The 24,508-nt window shown below is 39.0% G+C and overlaps 2 protein-coding genes across 8 annotated transcripts in view; one reads left to right on the top strand and one right to left on the bottom strand.

Moving 5' to 3' along the window:
* Positions 1 to 82: 82 nt before the first annotated feature.
* KRIT1 (KRIT1 ankyrin repeat containing) lies at positions 83 to 21,984 on the bottom strand. 4 transcript variants are annotated; one of them, XM_072854281.1, is made up of 18 exons: positions 21,881 to 21,983; positions 20,626 to 20,697; positions 19,562 to 19,683; positions 18,961 to 19,120; positions 17,400 to 17,492; positions 16,366 to 16,513; positions 14,007 to 14,250; positions 13,598 to 13,713; positions 13,020 to 13,163; positions 11,782 to 11,938; positions 11,394 to 11,501; positions 9,602 to 9,758; positions 7,101 to 7,252; positions 6,300 to 6,466; positions 4,053 to 4,140; positions 2,070 to 2,276; positions 1,646 to 1,762; positions 83 to 866 (listed from the first exon to the last, which is right to left on the bottom strand). In XM_072854281.1, exons 3-18 carry the CDS (start codon positions 19,661 to 19,663, stop codon positions 798 to 800), a joined length of 2,229 nt encoding a protein of 742 aa, XP_072710382.1. In that variant the 5' UTR covers positions 19,664 to 19,683; positions 20,626 to 20,697; positions 21,881 to 21,983; the 3' UTR covers positions 83 to 797. The 4 variants fall into 4 exon arrangements, with proteins under 4 accessions (XP_072710382.1, XP_072710384.1, XP_072710383.1 ...); XM_072854283.1 differs by having other exon boundaries at positions 16,366 to 16,495; XM_072854282.1 differs by lacking the exon at positions 21,881 to 21,983 and adding an exon at positions 21,780 to 21,875.
* Positions 21,985 to 22,007: 23 nt separating this feature from the next.
* Positions 22,008 to 24,508, top strand: part of ANKIB1 (ankyrin repeat and IBR domain containing 1) — a 97,356-nt gene continuing 94,855 nt past the window's right edge. Inside the window, exon 1 of one of the 4 annotated variants that reach the window (XM_072854279.1) lies at positions 22,008 to 22,528. The gene's annotated coding sequence lies outside the window, so the exon portion shown is untranslated. Of the gene's footprint in view, positions 22,529 to 22,776; positions 22,794 to 24,508 lie in introns of those variants that run through there. The other 3 variants (XM_072854276.1, XM_072854280.1, XM_072854277.1) reach the window with 3 other exon arrangements.

Genomic DNA, 24,508 nt, shown 5'->3' with positions numbered 1-24,508 from the left:
TCCAGGGTAAGATTTATTAAATTTTCTGAAGTCCTCTGAGTAAGATTAATTTGTAAATCTGTATCTCCCCCTCCTCCATATACACATTTTATATTGCACAGCAGAAGTAAAAAATCAATTTTTTTAAAAAACAAGCATGCTAAACATTTAATATGGCTTCTGAATGATTTAAAGGATTTCCCTTTTGACATCCTCATGCAATATTTTAGCATAAATATGAATACAAAGTATGAGAAAGTTAAGAGTAGAAATAAAGCCAGCTATAACATTTGTCAGAGACCAAATAAAAAACAAGAGTTTATCAAAAGTAGTTGCTCAAAGGTCTAACTGGTCTTTTAAGCATACTTATCAACAGTATCTTAAAAATAAAGTGTGTCTACAAAATACTGTAACATATACAACCTCCTTGATGTTCCACAGAATGACACGAAAGGTAAATAGGTTAACTGAGGCTTGCTTAATGGCACTGTAGTCCCATAGTCCTCTGGGAACAAAAGCCTTACTTGATTCATGCTCGTCCAACTCAGTAAACCATTTACATTTCATTAGCTTTATTGGTTAAGCTCAAGCCCTACAACAGCTTATATATGAAACACAAAAATATTTATAAAAATAACAGATATGTTGTATAGTTTTTTTAAAAAAACATGCAGCTTCTGTACAAAGTTAAAAAACTGTACAAATTGACTTTTCTATTGTGTAAAATTCATGTACGTGGAAGTCTTCTGTTATGACGAGAAATAAGTTGGTTTTTGCTTAGCCATAAGATACTGTTTTGTAAGTATTGTTCATTTCCATCATTCACTTCTTTCACTTGGCATTAACTGGCCATTTAATTTCATCAGAAGTTTTACGACGAGACCTGCCTATATAAAGGTATATAATTAAATTCTATCAGCATTTCAGAACTATGACACAATTAACTTAAGTATATGACAAATGCATGTAAATAAAAATAAGTTAGAAGTTGCATCGTTTTAGAAATAAGGAAAATAAAACCTAGATTTTTCTCAGATATCAGAAAGTGTTTTTCAAAATATTCAATCACTCCCCCATAACCACCTTAATATATATGAATCAAAAGCAACTACTGTCAAAGTATGCAAGATACTCAAAGCTGTAATCTTGTCACAATACATTTTACCATAGCATATTACCACTGATGCAGAGTAGAGGTAAAACAAGCATTTTCCATCAGACATCCACTATCAAAAGTTGCTGGTAGCAATTGCAGTGAAGTTGCTTTACAACACTGCCTTCACAGATCCTCAGTTTTATCCAATCTCAAACTCCACTAGTTTTGACAGCAAAGTTACCAGCTCTAACTCTGTGATTCTCATCATATTTGGAATTATCCTTAGAGTCTGAGGGATTGGCCATATGCGACAGTTTCAATTAAAAAAAAAAGTTTACCCTAATGATTACAGATGCATTTTATGTATTTTGAACCCTAGGCTTCACATGCTAGGAAAACTAACAAACATTCTGAAATATAAAAAAGAAAGCTTTAAGATCATTTTTGTGGGGGCTTGGCTTGGGCTTCTTTTATACTGTACAAGGGGGGTCAATCTCAAGAGAGAAGAGGCATATATCTAGTTTAGGAAAAAATAATTGAACATAAAGGATGAAAAATGACAATGCTTACCTGTTTGGTATGCACAATAAAGCTCATTTTGTTTTCCAGACTGTGGATTTGAAAACATGTATCTCCGTCTCCCAGCTGCCACATAAAGCAACCATACTTTAGGCTGAGGAGTAAAGCCTACAAGGAAATGTAGGAAACTCACTCAGAAAATATTCTCCATCCTTACAAAGTGAACTTTCCTTAGTTCACTTAGACAGGATTCTGACTTAGAACAGTATGTTCCACAATCTAGTTGTAGCTTATAAAGTAGTCAAGTGGAAAAATACAACGCTATTAGTAGCGCCTCATAAAGATCTTAAAATCTTGGAAATCTTCACAGTCAAGTTTAACCAAACAGTCGGATGTGACGTGACTACTAGCACAAAGAATTCAAGAGGACAGAATTAAGCTTAACAGTTATCATTGGCAGTTCACTTAAGCTGACCTTTGTTTCCATGTTGAGGAGGTGCAGCCCTTTTACATTTACTCCTACATACACTTTGATGACTTTATGGCTACTTGAACTTGCTTTGGTGAATATCTGTCCTGTGAAAAAAGCTGCTCCGTAAGTAGGAATTTCCCAGCAATTCTGCAAGAACATGCGCTGAAGGTGGTGCATCTCTTTACTTACACCTTCACTGGTGCTGAGATTCTAGAAATAAAGGAACAATGACAATCAACAAGTCTTCCCAAATAGTTGTGGTTATTTGAAAAAAAACCCACTATTTAGTGGAATTCCCACTAAACTAGTATTCCCAAAGTGCTTTCCCAGCAACTGTCTTCCTACATCTAAATTAAACCCTAGAGCCACAGAAAGGCTCAAATGCCAAAAGAGACTGAGGCAGACAGCAGATACCTGTATGAGCCCCAAAAATCTGAGCTACAGACACCTAACCTCTGCAGGGCCCCACAATTTTGCCTCTCAGAAGTATGTTGGACTCAGGGATAAGCAGTTATGCACCCATCTGACACTAAATGCATCACAATCCTTAAAATTTTCCTCCTTTAAGGGGAGGAATTCTTCCTCCTTTATTCTTCCTCCATTCTTCTTCCTTTAAGGGGTCCAATCCAGTGAGGCATGGTAAGATGAACGAGTACCTCCCCCCATGGAAAAAAATCCATGGATTTTTTTCTTTTCTAAGCAAAAGAGAGGTGCAGTTTTCTTTTCTTCAGTGGAGCCCTCATTCAGAATGAGACAGGCTTCTGTTTCTTCCTCTTCAGTAGAGTGAAACAGTCACAACAAAGGATCGCCAGAGTGCTCTCGCCTCAGAATAGACTGATGTAAAGTGCCCTAACAAACAAAAAACTTGGCTAGGCCACACATGAGATGAGAAGGCACAGGCAAGAGAGAGAACACAAGTCTTCAACAGTTAGGGGGCCATGACGGTGGGTGTGGTGGATGGGACCAAGCTCTTTGGATCCACACCCTGCATTCCAGCTTATCTGAATTCTACACAGACATTTTTAAAATGTAAAATATATTAATATATTTGGAACAAAAGATTGCAATTCCTTTCCCCTTCCCCCATACCCCACACCCCAAATCAACAGCCTAAGAGCAGAAGTCAAGAAAGCTATGCTCATTCTTACATATTAGCTGATACAAGAAAGAGTAGAGACTACTCTGCTATGCCCTCTGCTATGCCATAGTCTTACAAAGACCACCATCATCCCCTCCTTCATCTGTATTACAAAGAACAGGAATGATCTGCTGGTTTCTGACAAAAAAGGTGTAGGCACCAAGAGAAAGTTTATGATTGAGTAACCTCATCTCAAAAGAGGGGCAAGGCCTGGAAACATTCCCTGGGTGCCTCTGCAGTGTTTCCTGTCAGCTACCTTTAGTGATGCATGTTAGCCAGTACAGTTCTCTGACACACCTCACTTTTTCCACATTTTTTAATGAAGTTCATGAATTTAACCTTTGGGTGCCTCTGACCTCATTTGGAATCCATAGCCCTTCAGTTAGATGTCTTTTACAGAAACAGCCCAAGTCCACATTTAAAAATTTTGCTCAATTAACTGCTCTAGTCAAAGGAGTGCGCGTGCGCACGCGTGCATCAGCAGCACTATCAGATCCTTAACACGTAAGTTACACTGGCAAAAAGCACTTCGTGGATCTATCACTACAAGCAGATATGAAAATTTAAGTCAGAGTAGATTTTTTTTTTACATGTATGCCTGAACTGGCAGTATCCCCAATACACAGTTAACACTGAAGATAAATGAACAGATGACAACTATATTTACTTCTAACAAACAGATCAACTGTAACTGTACAAGAAAAACAGCATTCCAACAGCCTATCCCAAAAATTCAGAACATACACATTTCTAGCTTTATACACCAGTATTTTTGTTCATTAACTGACAACCAAACAGTCAAAAAATGTTTAAGACAGGATTTTCTACTGTTTGATTATTTATCTCACCTTGTATTCGTGAAGTATCCTGTTTGTCCAATGAGGAGCTTTACTTTTTAGCTTAGTGATTGGTACTATAGATTTAAGATTTTCTTCACTAAGAGAAAAACAAAGCAGAAAAAAGTTTTTCTTCACTACAGAAAGTAAGGAGAAAGAACAGTGTCTGCCAGTTTATATCTTCAAGTCACATACTGAGCTACACAGTCAGCTCCTGCTCTATCTTGCCTCATCAGGTGAGAAGCATTCGTGAAACATAAGCTAAGGCTTCCTAAGATATAGTGTAATTCTCAGTTAACGGAGATCCAGCTTTGTGTTAGACACTTTGTGTCATGCATCATGGACATGGCAGGGAGACAAAATGCTAGCAGAACACATGACTCTTACTTGATTATAGACCAGTTTGGTGAATTCCAGTTTGGAAGCCAAAATGATATACGAACAGTCATTTATACCAGAATATTACATACTCAAAAAAGATGACAGTTTATAGGTGCTCTTCCGTTCACTGTTGTATTCAGCACCGCCAAGGACCTGGCCCATTAATTTCCACATGAAAGTTAGATACTACATGATATGAAAGTGAAGCTATTTATATAAAGTGCCTTTAAAAAACCCACAACCAAACAACAAATGGTAAAAGGAAGCCTTTGCTAGTTGTTTTTTATGCACAATTAATCTAGGTTGCATCACTAGCTTTTTGAGACTATTTAGTAATTTTTAAACTGTATTTGTCAGTAACTGCACATATGATCTACCAATCAAAAACCCTGCACAGGAAAATGCATCCAGATCTTTAAGGTCAAGGATACCCTCATACAAACAACAGCCTAGATATAATTTTTAAATGTCCAGTCTTTTGATAAACATTTATGTCTACTACAAAAAAGTTCAGAATGTACATCTTTTCATCTATCTGAAGAAGAACAAACAGAGATATTTTCCAACATCTTCATCTGAATAGAAAGCATGCGCAAATGCTCACAAGGCTCTTCTATCTGGCCCAAGCTATCTTTCCAAGTAGTCCTGTCTACAGAGTCAAACAATTCCATTGAGCAGGATCAACTCATAGCCATTTTGCTCATGTGCCCCGGTGTGGAAAGGAACACCACCCGCAGCTGCTGGGATTCAGTGGGCGTAGTTTTGTATTAAACCCAGTTGCATTTAACTGCACACTCCTGCATGTGTGGGCAGTCCCACTCAAAATCAATTCTCCTTATGCTCGATCTACCAACTGTGCAACTGCAGGACAAGATGGGTCAACAGCTGAACCTACTGAACAGCCCACCCAAAAGTTTTCCAGCCAGTGAGCTCATTCACTTGGCTTACTCTGTAATGGTAGAGTCTCTACACCTAACAGAAGGAAGAGAAAGGAACAAACAAGTGTAGTCAGTACAGCCAGCCCTTTCAGAGGCAGCCCACACTTACATTAGTGTAACTGTAGCAGAAAATGCACCCTGATTTACTGATGGTGGAGAATACAACCAAAAAAAGGCAAGCCAAGACAGCTCAGTTGATGCTGTGAGTCAGAGGAGATGAGAAGTATAGTAGCATTCCAGAATAGCACAGCTGCTGTTACATGAATGAATTGAGGTGGAGATGGTAGGGGGTGGAGCGAAGGTGCACACAGTAGAGAACTGGAATCCTGATGTGCTCAGATACTGCTGTAGAAATGTACGTGGGAGGAAAAAGCCATATCCCAGAACAGCTCAGCTACTGTTGTGCTGGCAAGCACAGAGAAGGGGAGAGAAAAGCACCATCTGGCAGAACCCTACTGCTGCTATGTTTCTGACCAATTTAGTATAGTAGTTCATATACAAATGAGAGAACAGAAATAATATGTCTGCATGGTCTGTCCTCTTCAAAGAGGGAGGAAAGCCAATCCCAGTAGTTTGTCTACCTGGACGTAGTAAGAGGTTTCTTCAGCATTGTCCAAACTCTCAGTCCTGTCAAAACCCTTAATTCACATGAATACTGTTACTCATTTTGGTATTATTGTATGTCAGTATAGACTTACAGAAAACAGAACTTCCATCCCTCTGCCTGGGACTGCAATAATTAAGACTAATAAGTTTTTCAGACCCCATGTCCAGCTTCTATTAATGCTATGAGGGTTATGTGATTACTCTGAACTAGAGCTCAGTGATGGAGAAAAATAAGAAATAAATCACACCTAAAATTTGAGAGCTCCATAGTAAGTGCTATCTAAAAATACTTAATCTAAAACCATAATTTTAAGTTTTAAACACACACACTTACTTTAGAAAGCCCTGTTTATGTTTCTTGCTCTCATAATTTCCATAGACTATTTGTAGAAGCAGACTTGCCAGTGTGATCAGCTTGGCATCAGGTGATGTATAGAAACCTTTCAGTAAATTATATCTGGCTTCATCAAAAAGGATAAGAATAGCCAATGGATCCTCAATCTGTTAAAAAGATGTAAACAATATGATTTCTTTGTAAAAGAAAATGAGCTTAGAAACTATAAATACCATTTCTCACCGATTAAGAGACAGAAGAGAAAGGTGTGATCCTGACTGAAGTGTACATTTTAGTAATGCTTTGTAATAGAAAAAATGACATATTTTCATTGACTTAATTCAAGAGTTCACTGATATAACACACTTACAAATTAAAGGTAACTAGCATACCATGCCCAATCAAAAGGTTCACAGAAATAGACAGCTGTGTTTTTTTCCCCCCATTAATCCATTTTGAATAATATGTTTGAATAATCCCATTGAAATTGACCAATTAAATATCTGAAAAATCACAGCACAAGGAAGAGAAACAAAATCGGGCAGGTTGTTTTTTAGCTGTATGACAGGCAGATAGAGACTGAGGCACATGGACTTAGGATAAACCAAACAACTGGGAAGGTGAGGAGAGAGGCAGGCAGGGGAGAGAGAGGAGGGAAGAACCTGAAGACTCAAACTATTGAAGAAAAGGAGAGGAGAGGTCCGGTTTAAGTAAGTTTGGAAATTACTACAGTCATTAAACACATGGCCAAAGTGTTCTGACTCTGACCATGATTTCATGCTATCACTTTCAAGTGCAGACCTTTTTTTCTATTTCCAGTGGAAGTCTCACATCTCTTCTCAGGAAAAGCTGTGAAGTTTCCCTTTGAGGATCCAAGTTCGTCAGTTCAGTGAATATTTCAGGCCAATCTCGAATATGCTGCAAAGGTTTGTGGTATGGCTTCAGCTGGAGGCCTGAAAAATAACGGGTTTTGTTTGTAAATAAACAAACACAATAACCCAGCACACACACATATACATCTATAATTAAATGCTGCACCAAAACCAGAGTATCTGAAACTAAGGACTCATTAACAAAGACTTTTCCCTATGTTTTCTAAACTGCTATAGATAAAAGCATTTGAAAATATGGATTTATTGACAAAACTCTCAGCATAAATTCATTAAATGCACTAGTGATGAACCTTTGTTATTTCCAGCCTCTTAAGAATGAAGTTGTATTTAAAAATGTAATGGAATACCAAGATGGACCTCAAAAGCACAATAATAAAACATTAGAGACTGTTGTCTCAATTATTATGGGAGAAATATGAAGTCCAATAATCTTGTTTCTGACAGAAAAATATGGATACAGCTTATCTTATAAATGTATTTGCCATTTTTGGATATATACAAACCATTAACTTTTCAGAACAGACATTCTTTTTTTTAATCTGTAAAATGTCTTGATTCTTAACAGGCTACAGTCATTCAATGTTTCATGTTCTCCTGTGTATGAGAGAGCTGAGAAAGCAATACAGAGCTTTTGACTACAGTCCTACTATGTACTAGAGTCCATACCTTCAGTTACGCTCATTCACTTGCTCTGCCTGTCCTTGTGATTATTGCTTGGCTGTTTTCTAGTAGTGAGGAACTGGAAGGCTGTATCTGCCTCATCCTCACTGCTTTGGCTTTTACATTGTGACATTTCACACTATATGAAAAACTTCAAAGGACATGTTATAGTGCAACATCTTTCCACTGAGAATAATCTGTTCACTCAACTTATCCACCTTACATTCAAACACAAAATCATTATCCATCCTACAAACAAGAAAACTATGGTCTTTACAGTTGTACACAAACTGCAAGAAATACCTTTTATAATGAAACTTGTCCATTAGTTGTTTTTAAGCTGTAAATCAGAAGCTGACTCACTTTCAAACTTAGGCTAAATATCTAGAGAAGTACTTGTTTCTAAACAATGTATCAGTGAGCTCTTCCCCTCAAATGCAAAGGTAATACTTCAATGATTCGAGTAAAACATGACATACATATTTAGAAAAGGCACAAGCAGCAAGACTTCAACACTCAAACACTTCCTTTTCTTCCAGACATTAACATCTATGTTTAACTGAGGGTTACAGTAGTCATGTGGCATACAGCAAAGTAAAAAGGCAAATGGCATGACACTGGGAGAAAAAGATTAAAAAAGAATGAAGAAAAGATTTCCTGCAATATTTATAGATAAAATTTATTTAAAAAGAAAGTAACAATGCCACTGTAGTGGAAGATTGACAAGAGTGAATAAAATTTTAAATGCAAGGCTTCTGTGTTAATGGTACTGTCACCACAGTATCCTACCAAACCTGAATTGTGCTTTGTAAATCCATTATAATGTGTCCCATAGCTATCTTGTTGCAGCAGTACTGTTTACCACGTTTTCTGACAAAACACAATCACAGTCATTGACTTTTGTGGTTCCATGTATCTTTTGCTACAGATCTCAACCTACAACTATAATATACTTTTTATTTAGGTCAGAAATACCAAAAAATACAGTAAATGTAATAATGACATTTTGCATCAGAATTCCCTTCCACCAAATATATCCAAAAACTTGTTTATCAAAAATTCTTTTGGTGCAAACCACATGAAAATTCATATGATTAAAGGACCTAATGAAAAAGGATTAATCAGCATTACTTTAATTACTAGTTTTAAATAGATTAAACATTGGTAAAAACAACTACATGCATCCAATTTCAGATACTCTGGGAAGAAAAATACCACTTAAATCAGGCCAAGTTAGCGATAAGGACTATGACAGCAAAGGTGCCCTATAACAGAAAGGCAATCTAGACTAGCCTCATCTTCCTAGATGAAATACATTCTAGATGCCACAGTGATACAGGGTCAGACCTATTGGGGTTACCCAAAATGATGGCTAAAATGGAGAAGCTCTCTATAGCTCTGAAAGCACAGTTTGGAGACATCAGGCTGTAAAGGCTGGGAGTTGATCTACTGAAGGAAAGCTTAAGCAGAGGAAATAGAAAATTGGTTTCACTGCCTATGCAAAAGATATAAAGAATGAGACCTACAGGGATTACAGAGTCTCTGGCAGGGGCAAAGTGTATTAACAGTCCAGATACAAATTAACTCTTAAAGGATGGCTTTAAAAAGGTGATAGAAAGAGGTTAATACAGAACTGTCAGAGAGCATGTTTCCTATTTTCCTAAGAAAATATTGTTTTTTTCTAAACGCAAGCAGAAATTAAAAAAACATTATAAACTCTCAAGTATAATGATCTTCCTTGTTACTTACTGAGGTTCTCAGAACAGATCCAGATAGTGAAGTACTGCTGAGTTTCTTGAGACAAACGCATCCCCTCCATTATCTGCTGTACAGTAGTATTGTTTCCATGTTTCAACTCCACAGACCGATACGACCCATCCATACGATAAATTCGTGCCTTTTCATACTACATAAAAATTTAAACACATTAAACAACAAACTTGTTAAAGTCCTTTCTGTTGGTGCTTCTGAAGAGGAAAGAAATTTTACCATAATCCATACTGTTGAGAAAAAGAACATTGCACAACTCCTGCGTATTTACTATTTATCAAAACTGCTTGTTTCATGTCGTATGCAAGTTCTTATACTGTGGTTTTTACCACAATAACTCCAAGAAAGATCTTACTCATCTTTTGAGGACTTCACTTCCGTTGAACTCAAAGGCAAGTAAGCATTTAAATGTTCCCTGAGGGATTTGGGATCAACTGCCTATGCATATCCTGAAATGTCCACCTCACTATTACTGGCAGGTTATGAATTATTGCCCTCATTAGTCTATACTAAAAAGACTTATTTTTCAGAGGAAAGCACCACCCTTTACACAGACCCCAGTACAATAAGAATACAATCTCACTAAGATCTTTTAGCACTTCTATAATATTACTAGTAATAAATAATTTTCCCTGTCAGAACTCCCATAGCTTTCACTGAATTGCATGTGGGCCCAGAGTATGCCTCCTGAAAGACATACTTAAATGTAAATCAGGTGTTTAAAGCATATACACACAAGTCATAAATCAATGAAACTTCTTGTTTTCATCTCTCTAACAGGTTAAAGGTCTCAGCTGCTTGAATAAAAAAGTTGCAGGAATTTGTTATTTTCCTTCTTAGCCATCAAGAACTGAGTTCCTAAAAACTTCTGGTAAAAAGGTGAATGCTTTGGAAAATGACAACTGACTGAAAATGAGGCTGGAATAGAAAACATCAGTCTTTTTGCTGCAGTAGTCACTGTGACTCCTATTGCAGTAATTTCTATCTTTTTTTAATTTTAATTACTATTGCATTAATACATAAGTGACAACATAATATCACCTATTATGCTGTGAAATCTACCTAAAATGTGTGCATTAGTCTTTTGGAGTCATTAGACACACATCTGCCATTTGATCAACTGCATAATAAGATCCCTACAATAAAGGAGGTCAATTCCTTCGTTAAATATTTTGGAAGATTCTTTCATATAGAGTGAAATGGAGATAATTTAAAACATCTTGAAAAACTGGCAGATTTACTGCCACCTGCTTACAGAGATACAAGTTGCATCTGAAGTCAAAGAAAATAAACAAGTGATTTTGCATCATTTGGCTAATTTTAAATCTACTTCAGGATAAGAGGAATCGCATCGTAAATTTTGTTTACTATCCTGGCTAGATCTGCACTGACTGCCAAGGAAGACTACACGGACTAACTGATGTCAAGCCTATTTTGTAGAAGCCTACATTTAGCCAGCTGAATGCTCCTGTGTATCAACATATAAGATGACAATGCATAAAGCAAGCTGATCAAAAGTAGACATAAAATCAATAGCTGATGTGATGCTCCTACAAATAAATCAAAACATCACGTTTAAAGTCTTACATGTATTTCTTGAGCAATATAGACAGAAACATTTAAAGAGACAAAATGTTGGTTTGTCAATATTTACACTAACAATTTCAGTATACTGCACATTTACAATAACAGCTATGTGAGTCTAGCTCTTCTACAAGTTTATGTGTAAATTAAATATAAACTTTAAACTATTTAGAAAATAAACTCATACAGGTTTATTTATGGCTTCCTTCAGCAGTTTTGCAGTTTCTTCCCACTCATTTTGTTTGTTCTCTTCACAGACATTCAGTGGAGATCTTCCTTGTTGATCAGTAATGTGCTACAAACATAAACAGAAACACTGATAATACATTGTTTTCACTGGAGGTAGGTAAACATTTACACATTTTTTGAGAGAATTAAAATCCTTGATCCTAGAGTTCAAACATTTAATTGATATACAATAGGAAAAGTAGAGGTAATGATATTTAACCATTTTTTGGTAATCTCTCAACAGGATCATTGTGTTTACACACTGTGATCTGGACACAAAATATTTCACATACACAAGCTAGAAATTGTTGCTAAAACTGCTATTTCTAAACACAAACAGAACTTACTCTGTCAATTTCTGGATGATTTAGTAGAATTTGTACTATTTCAGCATGCCCACCTCCAGCAGCAAAATGAAGAGGAGAGCTAAGCTGGCCATTCAAAAGATTTGGGTTGCATTTCCCTTTCTCCAACAGCATTCGAGTGGCTTCAACTTTTCCATACCTGCAGACAGGTTTAAAGCAGAACAGACACAGCAAATGTAAAATAAAATCTTTTTTTCAGACAGTCCTAAATATGGAAAAGTGTATTTCCATGCTCAAGAGTTTTTAGCTTTGAAATGACACCGAAGACAATGGAACATTAATAAGTTTGTAGAAACTAGTATCAGTTCTGCACTTCTTTGGTAAACATTGGCCTAGTAACCATTTATTGGATTCATTATACACAAACCGAACCTTGCTTTAAACTAAGTTTGGGTAGTTGTATCAATTCAGTCATGGCAAAACAGAGTTCAGCCTTGCCTGAAAAAAAAAAAATAATCTGTGTGAGAATCAGAGTAAAGCTTCTGATTGTCATGCAGATGGATCCTGAGGACTCCTAAGCCTCATGCTGATAACTGGTAAATCTTGTGTGTACCGTTTATGCAAACTTTCTGACAAACAATAAAAATAAATTAATTTTTTTTATAACCTACTTTGATTTTTATGTTATTCATATCATCAGACACTACTATAAATACAGAAGACTAACTTGCATAACAATAAAACAAAAGCATTTTTACAACAACTGAGGAAAGCTCTCAAGCATTTACAGATTAAATCATCACAGAGTTATAGCCAGACAAGTTGACCTCTGTAGATCACCTAGTCCAGCTTCCCACTCAAAGCTTGACCACCACCAAAACGTGCTCAGCTCAGCTATTGCTGTGCTGTAAAACTGCTCAGAGCCTTTAAACAACAAAGACTGTACAAGTTACCACACTAAACTAGACCCAGTGTCTCCAATAGGAATTAGAACAGATGCTTCAGGACAGATATAAGAGGCAATAGATTTGTTTGATGATACGATCTCCACACCTGGTCTCCTCTGAAACCATTCAGACTGAAATTATCTCAAAACCTGAAGCAATCTTTTTCTTCAGAAGGTTAACACTAACATATATTACAGTCAAAGTGTAAGAAGTCTAGAATTTTTTGATTTCTCATTTTTGAATCTGTATGATTAATTACATAAATGATAAGCACTAAAGAATCATGACAGCAAGAATGCATTTGATTGGCAAAACTATATTCATCTGACTCACCAGCATGCATAATGGATAGGTGCCCAGTGGTCACTATCTAACTGATTAACAGAAAACTTTTTATCCAGAAGGTGGCTTAGTAAATCAGAGTCGCCTTCGCAAGCACTGCGGTGAAGAGGGAAATCATCTACCCACTGGTGTTCCCTATGAATTAGAGGGGAAACAGGAGGAAAACACAGTTCAGAAATATTTCAATAGTTGAGAACATCGACCTTTTTTAAATTACTAACATAGCACTAACTGTAGATCTACATGAAGAATAAAAATGAAGCTCATGCAGCTAAAATGTGCAACATTCATACAACTAGTATTTTCGTCATGCAGTAGTCAAGCCACAGCTGTATTCATTATGCTAGGAAATGCTTCCCTAATGTTTATAATTTAAACCTTTCTTGATCCACCCTTTAACTGTTGTGTTTCAGTATTTACAGACTTCAAATAGAATTTTTTTTAAATATGTATTTATACAGTAAAGCCCTGAAGTAATAGGAATGTCATTCTGACCAAGTCTACCAAGTACTACCGTAATATAACAAAACAAAATTATCCGTTAATGAAAAAGGAATGTAACATAATACTTGTCCTCTGTGACACTGCTCATGCTACGTTGCCACTTTTCTCTTTTAGGAATCTGAATCTTTGAATAGTCTGGGGCTCCAAGGCCAAAGTATGGATTTATTACCACTTTGTCAACCTGTGAAGACATAATTTAAATACAACTGAAAAAATATCTTACTGAGATTTGGCTAAATAATCCCCCATCCAGGCCAGATATTCTCTTGAAACCAAACTTACAATAGTAACACTTTATAATCAAAGAGAATGGTGTTCAAATGTGAGGATTTGAAAAACCATTTAGCAGTGAGTGTGCAATACGATTATATTAAACATAAAGCACACACTCATAATCAAATAAATGAATGAATTGTAAAATGAAAATGTATGTATGTATGTTTCACAAATATAAAATGAAAATATAGTTCTTACCCTATTGGTATACTGAAGGTCAGATCCAAACAAAGGATTATAGATACACATATCTGCTTTCTCCAATGCCAGCATTTTACTCTTTATTTCCAGGGCAGTATAACCCATGTGTAACGAGCTCTCTGTTTGACCAGGTTCTATAGCATAGGCAGGGTTTATTACATTTGTTTTAATTCTCTCAAGGGGAGATGGTCTGAATAAAGCTGGGATGGAGTGAGACTGGGTGTGCCGTTCATCCAACCACCTGCAAGAGAGAATGGGCAAGCAATTCATTTTCAGGTAGAAAAGGACTATTTTGGTCATGCCTGTCCATTATTTTGATTAAGGGTTGTATATATGATAATCACACATTTTAATTAAAAAAAAAATTACTACTTAAAATGTGCACAGCCAATTTTATATCACTTAATTAAATTAATCCCCAAACATAAATTTTTTTAACCAAATATAGTTAAGCAAATGTGTTTGCTCAAACACATTTCCTGCAGATGCAAACTCTCAGAGAAAAGCAAATTATAAGCTACGGTAAAAGTAACATTGTTTACAGCCAAAACACTTAACCACACCAACATGTCACCATTTTGTTTACTTTCAGTTTATCAGTATTACTACTCTCAACATACAAATTTTGAAACTTAAAGCAGTTTGTTTAAGGAGTTGCAATTTCAATATCTGTGCTGACTTAAGCCTTCTAACTCATGTGTTTCATTAGGGGGAGGTGGGAAAAGGCAAAAAAATCAGAAGGTCCTTTGGTAGTTTCCAGACTGCCAAGCCTCTTTCACATAGGCTACCAGCTGCCTTTTCACAAAGCTGTGCTGAAGGTTATTCTCTTCTAAGTGCACTCCTACTAACAGTATATAGAAGGGCTTTAGAGCCCTCTTACTCTGAGCTAGAGGGGAAAGTCAGCAATGTACACCTGTTCCATTTTTTTCTGCCACATATGCAATATAACACAGGGCTCAGGATTTTTGGATAAATATATTTTCACTGAATTGCTAAATTATTTTAGTGTTATGTTGAATGGGGCACATTTAACTAAGGGTCTAAAGTCATGTTTGTATTTAAGATTTCTGCACATACTTTCTCACAAGCTTGAGATAAATATGTACTTTGCTGGAATACAATAAATTCCGTTTAGTGATTTAGCCTGGAAATATAAAAGAAAGGTAAGTACATCCTTTGGAAAGACAGATCCACTAACAGACCGTTTGGGTCTTGTCTGTCCCAGAACCATGTGTAAGGATGGCAGAACGTAGCCTGCAGTTCAATGCATATGCATAGGCCTGGATGTTTAAGTCCCAGATCCAAACTATCATGTGCTGCGAAAGCCGTGTTCTCTTCACTTACTCATAGTCCTGCTGGGAAGGAGGACTGTAAAATTGTGATCATTGTGCTATAAACACCCTCTTGCCTCTCTGAGGTATTTTCAGGCATTTTCTCTAAACAGTTGGCAGATAAATTAGTTATGGTAGTTTGAACCTTTGCAAAGTGTTGTTTCAGATTACGTACATAAAGAATAATCAACATAAACTATCTTCTATACTTCCAAGGCTTCTCTCACAACTGTAAGGCTGGTAAAACATCTTAATCAGAGCTTAGGGTCTGAAGGCACTCATGAAGTAGCAAATAAATATAACAACTGGCACAATGGTGTACATGGAAATATTATGACTCTACTAATAAACTGTAAAAACCCTACACACGGAACCTTTTTAGGTAATAGCCTGTAACTTATAATTTTTCACATTAGCCAAGAGTTTCACCTAACTTTATTAATGCAAATAAGTTCATACATAAGTAGGTCTGGTATTTCTTTGTTAAGGGTACATAAAAAAGACCAAAAAAATGCTCACATGTTCTAACTGCTATAAATCTGGCTAAACAACTAATCACCTTTCTGAAAGTTAATTCCCTACTGCAAAGAAATTTGTATGGCTGGGGAATATGCACTGCCTTTGTAAACAGGGGGGTTAATTTAAATGCAAATCATAATGGTATACAATCAACAGGATATTTTTACTACACTCTGGCAAATACTCTTACAGATGGCAATTATGTCACTTATAGAAGATTAATCACTAGTATTTTATACGATTTTACAAAATCTTCACTGTGAGCAAGAACTTCCAAAAAGCCACTTCATTTAGGCAAGCACACCATTCTTCAGTTTGCAAAAGATTTTTAAAAAGATTTAGAAATATGTTGTCAAGGTTTCAGTTTCTGATAAACACAAAGAAAACATGATATCACAATGATTTCCTTCTTAATCACAAGAATGCTATAAAAACTATGTGCTACATCTACAAATTATCTGGTTTAACTTCTATTTTAACGTATTTTTACTAACGGTGTTTCTTACTTATCCAAGGCAATTAACATTCTTGCAGTAAGTGTAGCAAAATGGGTGCTGGATTCACTGCAGACTCTCATGATGTCTTGTAAACAGTAGAACACAGGGCATCCAGGACTGTATGCATATTTTGTATTATCTGAAAAGGAAACATACTCTGAAGACACACAGATGAGAAGAAGAATCTTATTTTCCCTTCTGCATCTTTTGTAGTTACACGTTCCTAACTAATTGAGAGTATATTCTAACTTTAGACTACAGTAACTTAATTTTTTCCAAATTATAATTGATAGAAATTACATACAATCCTTACATAACAATTCACAACTCAACAGGGTAGCCTTAAAAACCTTAAAGTGTTCAGTTATTATTCCATCAGTGTGATCGGCTTCATCTGAGGAATTAATATTAAATGTATACTGTTGCCAGAAAAAAAGAATAGGACTTGGGACTAGAAGAGGTATTTATTGCCATTGCTAACTCCACAATGGTATGTATTTTATAGTTTTTATCCTTAAAGCCTATCAGTAATGCAAAAATGAAGGAGTTTCCCCAAAAGCACACATTTAGTTCAGGCTTTTTTAAAAAATACTTTCCTGACAAGCAATTTACTTTGCCTTCTAAAGACTATTCACCATTCCTTATTTAAACAAAACTGTTTACAGACTTCAATAAACATTCTTCACTGAGTAAAGAACACTGAACTGAATAGGATGTCTTACACTTGCATTCAGTAAATTATAAAATTTACAAGTTAATGCATATGTTTTGAAATATAATCAAGTGAACAAATACAACTTAAAACAGAAGTGTGCTATTGTTACAGAAACAAAGGCAATACATTAAAAACAAGGTTTTTTTCCTTAATTTTAAGTAACTGTTTCAAGTTTTAAAGTATTCAGAGAGAGGTTTCCACCTGAATGCAACTTTTAATGTTTAAATACAAAAAACCGCATATAGCATATTCATAAAAATTCTTAATAAATGCTCAACTGAACTTCTGCTAAAATGGGTGCAACTTCAGAAATTATGCTCAACATTACCTTTCACAACAGTTGGAACAATGTAAAGTGATGCCTCCTGGCCTGCCTTCTCTCCATCAAGAGGAAACTTCTTCATTAACACTACGCGCTTTCCTAGCACAGTATTAAAAATACCCAAAATAATTAATCAACAAAACAAAACAAAATAACAACAACAAAAAAATCTAGAGTTGGCTATCTGAAAGCTTATCAGACTCAATCTTCCTAATTTCTAGGAAGAAACAATTATGATTATTATAAGCTATAATCTAAAGCAAGCTAAGAAAATCTAAATACATATGAAAAAATAAAGAACATAAATATGTATATATCCATTAACATTAAAAAAGACATGACTGTACCCCTTTTTTCATAGTAACTTTTCTATATCCCTGATTTTTTGTAGCATTCACCCCCCAAACCACCTATCTTTAAGTTAAACAAGATTATTTTTGCAATGGGAAAGCATGGCTGCATGCTATGCTTTCAGGATAGAAAATGCTGAAGCATGCTAAAGCATTCACCCTAACATTCACTATGTTAGGGTGAATGCTTTATTCATATAGTGGTAGGACAGTATTTTCCATGTTACCTTCCCTTCCACCCTTACAGAATTTAGCATTTTGTTTGCTTTTCTGACCTCAGCTGCATATTTTAGCAGTGGCCATACTAAGCTGTGCATATTAATGCTTAGGCCCTCTGTCCGAGTTACTTTAAAACTCTCTAAACTGTAAGAAACAGATAGGTTTTGCTTTTACTAGGCATTCCTCAATGTGCATTAATGCTATTATGTTATTTCATGTTTGCTGCTCAACTAGCTTTGTTAAGTCCATCCAACTCCAGTTATTGCCACCCACGACATTTTACCATGCAACCAGCTATTCCTTCTCTGAATTGCTAGCACTGCATTGTCTTGTCCACACTGACAACCTTGCCAGTATAACCTTATTTACAAAGCAGAGATGAAGTACACAGCAAAAAAAAAAAAAAAGTGCTTTAACCAGTATAGTTTATAACAATCTGGAAATGAAATATGCTGGCTAAAACAATTTTTGTCAGCACAAGTGTGAGGTTGTTTGCTAGACCAGCTATGCAACAACAATGAAAAAGAAAATGTACTAATTAAATTATATCTGCAAGTGATACAGTTATGCCAGAAATATTTTCATGTAGATGCTGTCTACTGAACAATGCCGGCTTTAGAACAGACTTTAGGAGTGATCAATTCACTAGTTCAAGTCAAGTTTTAGCTGAAATTAAGGATAAAAAAGCCACTTCAATCTGATTTACCAGAAGTTTAGCTATAAATCTCAATTTGAGGTGAAGAAGTAGTACAGACAGGCAAAGTTTCACTTAATAAAAATCTTTTAGTAAGCATTTTATAGAGCTGGAAGGTAAAGGAAAACAAAGTTAAATTAAAGGTTTTAGCTGTATAGTTGGCTGGGGTTTTTTTGATGAACCTCAAAACATACCTTCCTCTTAAAACTAATTTCATGCTTTTGCACAACCTTTCTCTGTCCATTTAATTTCAAAAATATTTTTATAGAACTATCAACAATAAATCAGATTAAAATGTTTTTACCTTTAATACCCTGATTGGCTGGTGAAATTGGTTTGGTGGCTTCTAATACATAATCCAAGATGCTCTGGGTTATCTCAGTGCCTCCCTGCAGTTTAGTTTCCAACAAAACTTTCTTTCTTTTTTTCTTTTGGCCTTCAATGGGAACTTCAAGCAACAAAATCTTTCAAACAATAATGAAACCAAAGGAGTGTAAGCACAACTGAAACAAGTACAGAACACTTTTTTTTAAATTATTATTTATTGTACCACTGTAAAAGCAGTAACAAAATTCACGAAGTATTGAATGTGGAGGAGCAGGATGGCAAACTCAGAATGACCTCCATAACAGTAAGGTTAAAGAGAGTAAGACAAGGCTGCTCCCTTGTACTGAGCAGCCTGCAGGGCAAAAGGCCCTGAAATGACATGAAACACACAGATATTACAAAACTGTAAAGCGTTCAACTATCATAAAGATGGGGCAATGCATAGTAGGTATGTGACATACATAGACATTATTTAAGCAATGTTATTGTCATATTTTTCTTCTGCTATATTATTATATATTTACTATAACTTATTATTTTAAAAAAAATTAATAAATAAAAAAATTTAAATAGTTTACTTCGTAGGATTTAGCTCGATATTCCCGAGAATTCAGGCTAGCAGTATTTTTTGGACGAATCACAGCAACGTATGCATCTCCAATGTTTTCTGGGTTTCCCATCTCTCCTGCTTATTTTGTCACTGGAAACAATGCATAAACAGGAAGTAAAGGTTCAGTTGAAAAAAAGAAAAAAAAATCCAACAGCACACTAAACTTCAGGATGCAGCAATTATATCCACTGATTCTTTGCATTACTCATTTATTGTCCTTTAGCTGGAGAAACACCAATGGCTGATATAATTCGGCTTCCTTTTCATGAAAGGGGAAAATCCTACATCACATTGATTTAATACAAATAATCTTGTTCTCCAGCCCACTTTTAAAATAAAAATAACATATATTTTTTCCACTTTGTAACTATCTTCCCCATTTTGCAAGCCAGGCAAAAGGCCAAAGAATTTTAGGACTCTGAAAAATATATGAAACTGAAAAAGAAAAGCACTCTAAAGTGACAAGCACTGTAACTTATAAAATGTGCTACGACAAAGTACTACATTTCTATGAGTTTCACAGGGATTTCAAGAAAATACCTGATTTTCCTTTCCCCGCCCCCAACAGGAAGTAGAACACAGTCTTGCCTACAGCAAAAGTAACAAAGATGATAAAAATAAACTATAATATGGTTTCATTTACTTCATTTTACTCCAGTGGGGCTGCAAACTGGTGCACAATTCATTCAAACACAGAGTTTCTGAAAGGAATATGTCTTCAATTTTTGCAAAAAGTAGACAGAGGTTTTTAGATTTAAGATAAAACTTTGCTTACGCTTCTATTTAACTCAAAGTGACAATCCCTATAATCATAAAATTTTATGAAAATGATAGGGAAAACCTCCTAAGGCTAAATCACTTCACATATCAGATTTGAGAAAGAAGGTCATGTCTGATCATTAGCACCTTCCAGCTGATCATTTTCTTCATCTGCAAATGAACCACCTTTCATTCCATATCATCAGTAAGCACATGCTTTTTGCAGATTAATCCCTCCACAAACAGTAAATTTACTGCTTCTAGCCTCTTTACCTCTTCTAGGAGAAACAGAGGTCTTCAGATTCCCATGCCCTTAGTCCAGTATTTTTGCTGGGAACAGACTACCTGAAAACATATTAAAAAACCCCAACATAAATAACAGCATGCACATTTTCACCTTTGGTTAAGATAAATACATTAGTTAGATGATTTAATGGTAGTACTTGAACAGTAATATCTGAATAGAAACATCTATTGATTTGCATTACAGTAGCGTCTAGAAGCATTAAATAAGCAATGTGCTGAACTGTGAGAGCTCATGCTTTGGGATATTAAGAGTTTTGAAAGGAACAAGAAACAACCATCCCTTACGGGCTGCTGGGAAAGGCATGCTCCCTGGGTCTCCTTACGTGTACTGGGATATACAGGGTTTGGGTCACAGGCTTGTATGGAGGGAACCTGCACAGGCAGGGCTGGGCCAGGCCAGGCCAGCTGGGTGGCAGGTGATGGCCATGTGAATAAGCAGTGGGTGAACTCTACTGCCAGTGCTCTGTACTAAATCCTGAGGGGGTGAGGGATGTCTGGGAAACAAGACAGCTCCGAGAGCTGCGATATGACTCCAGAAAACAAAACCAGAGGACGAGGAAGGGCGGGGGTGTGAGGATGTGATAATAACGATGACCAGCTTCAGAAGGCACCACGCTAACTGACCCTAACCAAATCCAGGTGCCAACAACGCGTCCCCGTCCCAACGGATGCAGCTCTAGAGAACATGCCTCAGCAGGGCTTCTCCCAGCGCCGCCGGCCCTCCCCGCCTCCCACACCACCGCCCAGACGGCACCCTCAGCACCCCGGGACCTGCCGGGACGAGGCAAAGGGCGGCTCCCGCCGCCCCGCGGGGACACACGGCCACACCACCCCCGCGAGGGAGGCCGCCGCGCCTCCCCCTGTACAGGCAGCCGCAGCGGCCGCCTCGGCCCCCCCCGCAGCGCTGCCTCGCCTCAGCACGGCGAGACTGCCGCCAGGGAGGGAGCCGGGCGCCGACAGAGGCGCAGGACGGGCGGGAAGCGGCCTCGCGCCGCCGGCACCTCCCGCTCCGGCGGCAGCCACCCCGCCGCTCCGCGCCTCATGGCCGGGAAACACCCCCCGAACTTTCCCGGTCGCGCCCAGGAGCCGGCCGGGCACCGGACCCCCCGAGGGGTGCTCACGCCGCAGCCCCGCGGAGCTGGAACGGCTCCCACGTCCTCGGGACCACCCCACCGGGGTGACGGGCAGCGCTCCGGCCTCGCTGGCTCCCTCCCTCCCTTGCCTTCCTCGGTGGTGCCGGCTGTCGCCTCCCCGGCCGCATCCTCTCGGCGCCCAGGCCCCGCGCCCGAGACCCGTCCCGCTCCGCCCCGTCCCCTCCCCGCTCCCTCCCACGGCTCGGCGGATCCGCTTCCCGTCGGAGGCCCGCGGGCCTCGGCTGCCGATGAGTTTCCGGGTCAGCGGCCTGAACTTCTGCTGCTGCCGCCGCCGGTTGTTGACCGCGGGCGGAGAAAGAGAGAGAGAGACCGGGCTGCGGGCCGGGCCGGGAGCATGAGGCACTGCTGGCAGGCAGGGAGGCGCTGAGGCGAAGCGGCTGGCTGGGCCCGGGGAGCGCCGCCGGCAGCTGTCAGCGCCGCCACGCCACCAGGAGCCGCCGCCGAACAAAGGGGCAGCGAGACAGCGGCAGCCGCAACGCCCTGCGCGGGAGGGAGACTCGCCGCCGGCCGGGCACTCCCCACCGCTTCAGCCACCGAGTGACGGCCCCGACTGCTCGCGGGCCGGAGCCCCGGCGGAGCGGGCACTCCAGAGGGCGCCGTATCTGGAGCGGAGCGGGGGAGAGGGAAGAGAGGAGCGGCCGCTGATCAAATGGAGGCGCTGGGTGGCGGGCGCGGAGGCGCCGGGAAGGGCCGGGGAGAGCCCCTGTGAGGAGCCGGTGAGTGCCCCGCGGCGCTGGCGGCGATCCCGACGCCGCCTGGGGAGGCTCGGGCGGGGTCCACGGGGCTGCGGGAGGGCGAGGCGAGTCTAGCCGCGGGCACAGCCGGGAGACTTTGCACATCTGGGCGTCGGCAGCCCGTCGCGTCGCGGGTGGGGCGGGCTGGGAGGCGACTTCGGGGGCGCCTCAGCTCGTCGGCGCCGCCGGCAGGCAAGGGGAGCGGAGCGGAGGAGGTCAGAGCAGAGGGTAGCGCTAGCGTGCGGAGGTAAACAAGCCGCAGGTTATCGAGGCTGGCCGTCCCCAGGCGCGGCGGCGCTGCCGGTGTGGGCACGGTCCCCGGCAGCGCGGGCCCCGGTGGGCAGGTGGCTGCGGGGAAGCGTAATGGCGGGAGGTGGCGGGCCGCCGGGCTGGGCGGTTTATGGAGGGGAGAGCGGCCACCTCCGGCCCAGGGTCTCGCCAGGCGCTGCGGCCCGGGGTGGCGGAGGGCGGGGGTTCTCGCCCGGAAACCGGCCGGGTGGGGGGGGCTCGGCAGCAGCAGCCCCGGGGCGGCGGGCTCTCTCGGCCGGGACCGTCGGAAAGTTTGGAGCTGCCCGATGGCCTGGCTTCAGTCAGCTCCCGCTGTTGAGCACATGCCCGCCTTGTTCGTAGCCTGGAAATCCTGCCTTGAAGGCAAAAGGGGAAAAGCGTGAGTGGGCAGAGTGGGAGCATGTGCTGCTGGATGAGCTGTGACAGCGTAACCTTGCTTCCAGGCTGGGTAACGCCGTCCTAAACAGTCTTCCTTGAATGAAATTGAACGCTCACAATCACAAAGTTATTTTTTTTTCCTTATAGAAAAATTTGAGTCTTGATACTGTAACAGTTTTATGTAAGTAGCAGTATCACGCTCCCAGGCATGTCTAAATACATACTGGAAATTGTGCAGCTTTTAAAAATGAAGAACCTTGGTAATTCATGACTGCTCAGTCTGTCTTTTAGTTACAGGTCAAATAGTATGCACAGGAAATGCGGAGTCACAAAAACATGCTCTGCAGAGTAAGGCACTAATACCACAGCTTAAATTGTTTGCATGGACCCCTCGATCATTACTAATCATCGTCGATTTCACTTTTTTCTTTGAGTGCATTTCTGTGCTCACCAGTTCCAGAAATGGAGTTTTAGTTGTAGAGATAACACCAGTGGGTGTACTGTAATTTAAGTACATTCCCTGAAGAGAGAGACCACTTTTGAGAGAATTATTAGCTGTAGAGGTTAGCAATGAGAAGAGACTGTGTCTTCCTTAAGTGTATGGGTGTTTTTTCCTTCCTTTCATCTCTCTGATTTTCAATACAAAGTGTGGTGGATTAATTTCTCTTTAAGCTCTCTTGGGTACAGGGGAAAAATACTCTTCTTCCTTGGAGAAAAAAAAATAATGCTTTAGTCATATGGAAAGCAACAGCATTTTTCAACTTCTAACAACATGTGGCTTACTTAGTTGAGGTGTCTACACAGAAGTGAAGTGGTAGAATTTATAGCAACTTTTTTTTTTTTCCCCGGACATGCAAAGAGTAAATGGCTGTCCTTACAAGTAAGAGACCAAATTACAGAAGAGGCTTCTGGAAACTTTAATTCCAAGACTTTCTGTGGTCCTGTACTCAAGCAATTCCTTCTTTAACAAATTTTAGTTTAGTCCTTAAACAAAAGAATAAAATATTTTAATAATACAATGTATTATTCCTGAATAAAAATATTACTAGAAATCTAATAAAAAGCTAAACAATATTGGTGGTGCCCAGTCTTCATATATAAATATATATATATGCATCAGCAGAATATTATGAATGAAAATTAATTTAAAAAAAGAAGAAAAAATAGAACAACAGTGGCACTATTATAATAATAATAGTATCAGTAGCCAAAAGACAAACATTAAGCAAGTAAGTTGTACTCAATCACTCTAATTTTTACTTGTGCTATACATGTCTGGATAGAGTGATTAGGCTT

Source organism: Ciconia boyciana, chromosome 2, assembly GCF_034638445.1.
Source record: "Ciconia boyciana chromosome 2, ASM3463844v1, whole genome shotgun sequence".
Taxonomy (NCBI): domain Eukaryota; kingdom Metazoa; phylum Chordata; class Aves; order Ciconiiformes; family Ciconiidae; genus Ciconia; species Ciconia boyciana.
This window is presented reverse-complemented; position numbering and strand designations above follow the sequence as displayed.

What these genes read in the sequence shown, in the direction of transcription:
- KRIT1 (XM_072854281.1), bottom strand. Translation starts at nt 19,663, where the DNA reads ATGGGAAACCCAGAAAACATTGGAGATGCATACGTTGCTGTGATTCGT. An exon ending in ATGTTAATTGCCTTGGATAA is followed by an intron (nt 14,251 to 16,365) that starts GTAAGAAACACC and finishes TCTCTCTTGCAG; the next exon opens with GTGGTTGGATGAACGGCACA. An exon ending in ATCATCCAGAAATTGACAGA is followed by an intron (nt 11,502 to 11,781) that starts GTAAGTTCTGTT and finishes TTATGTTTGTAG; the next exon opens with CACATTACTGATCAACAAGG.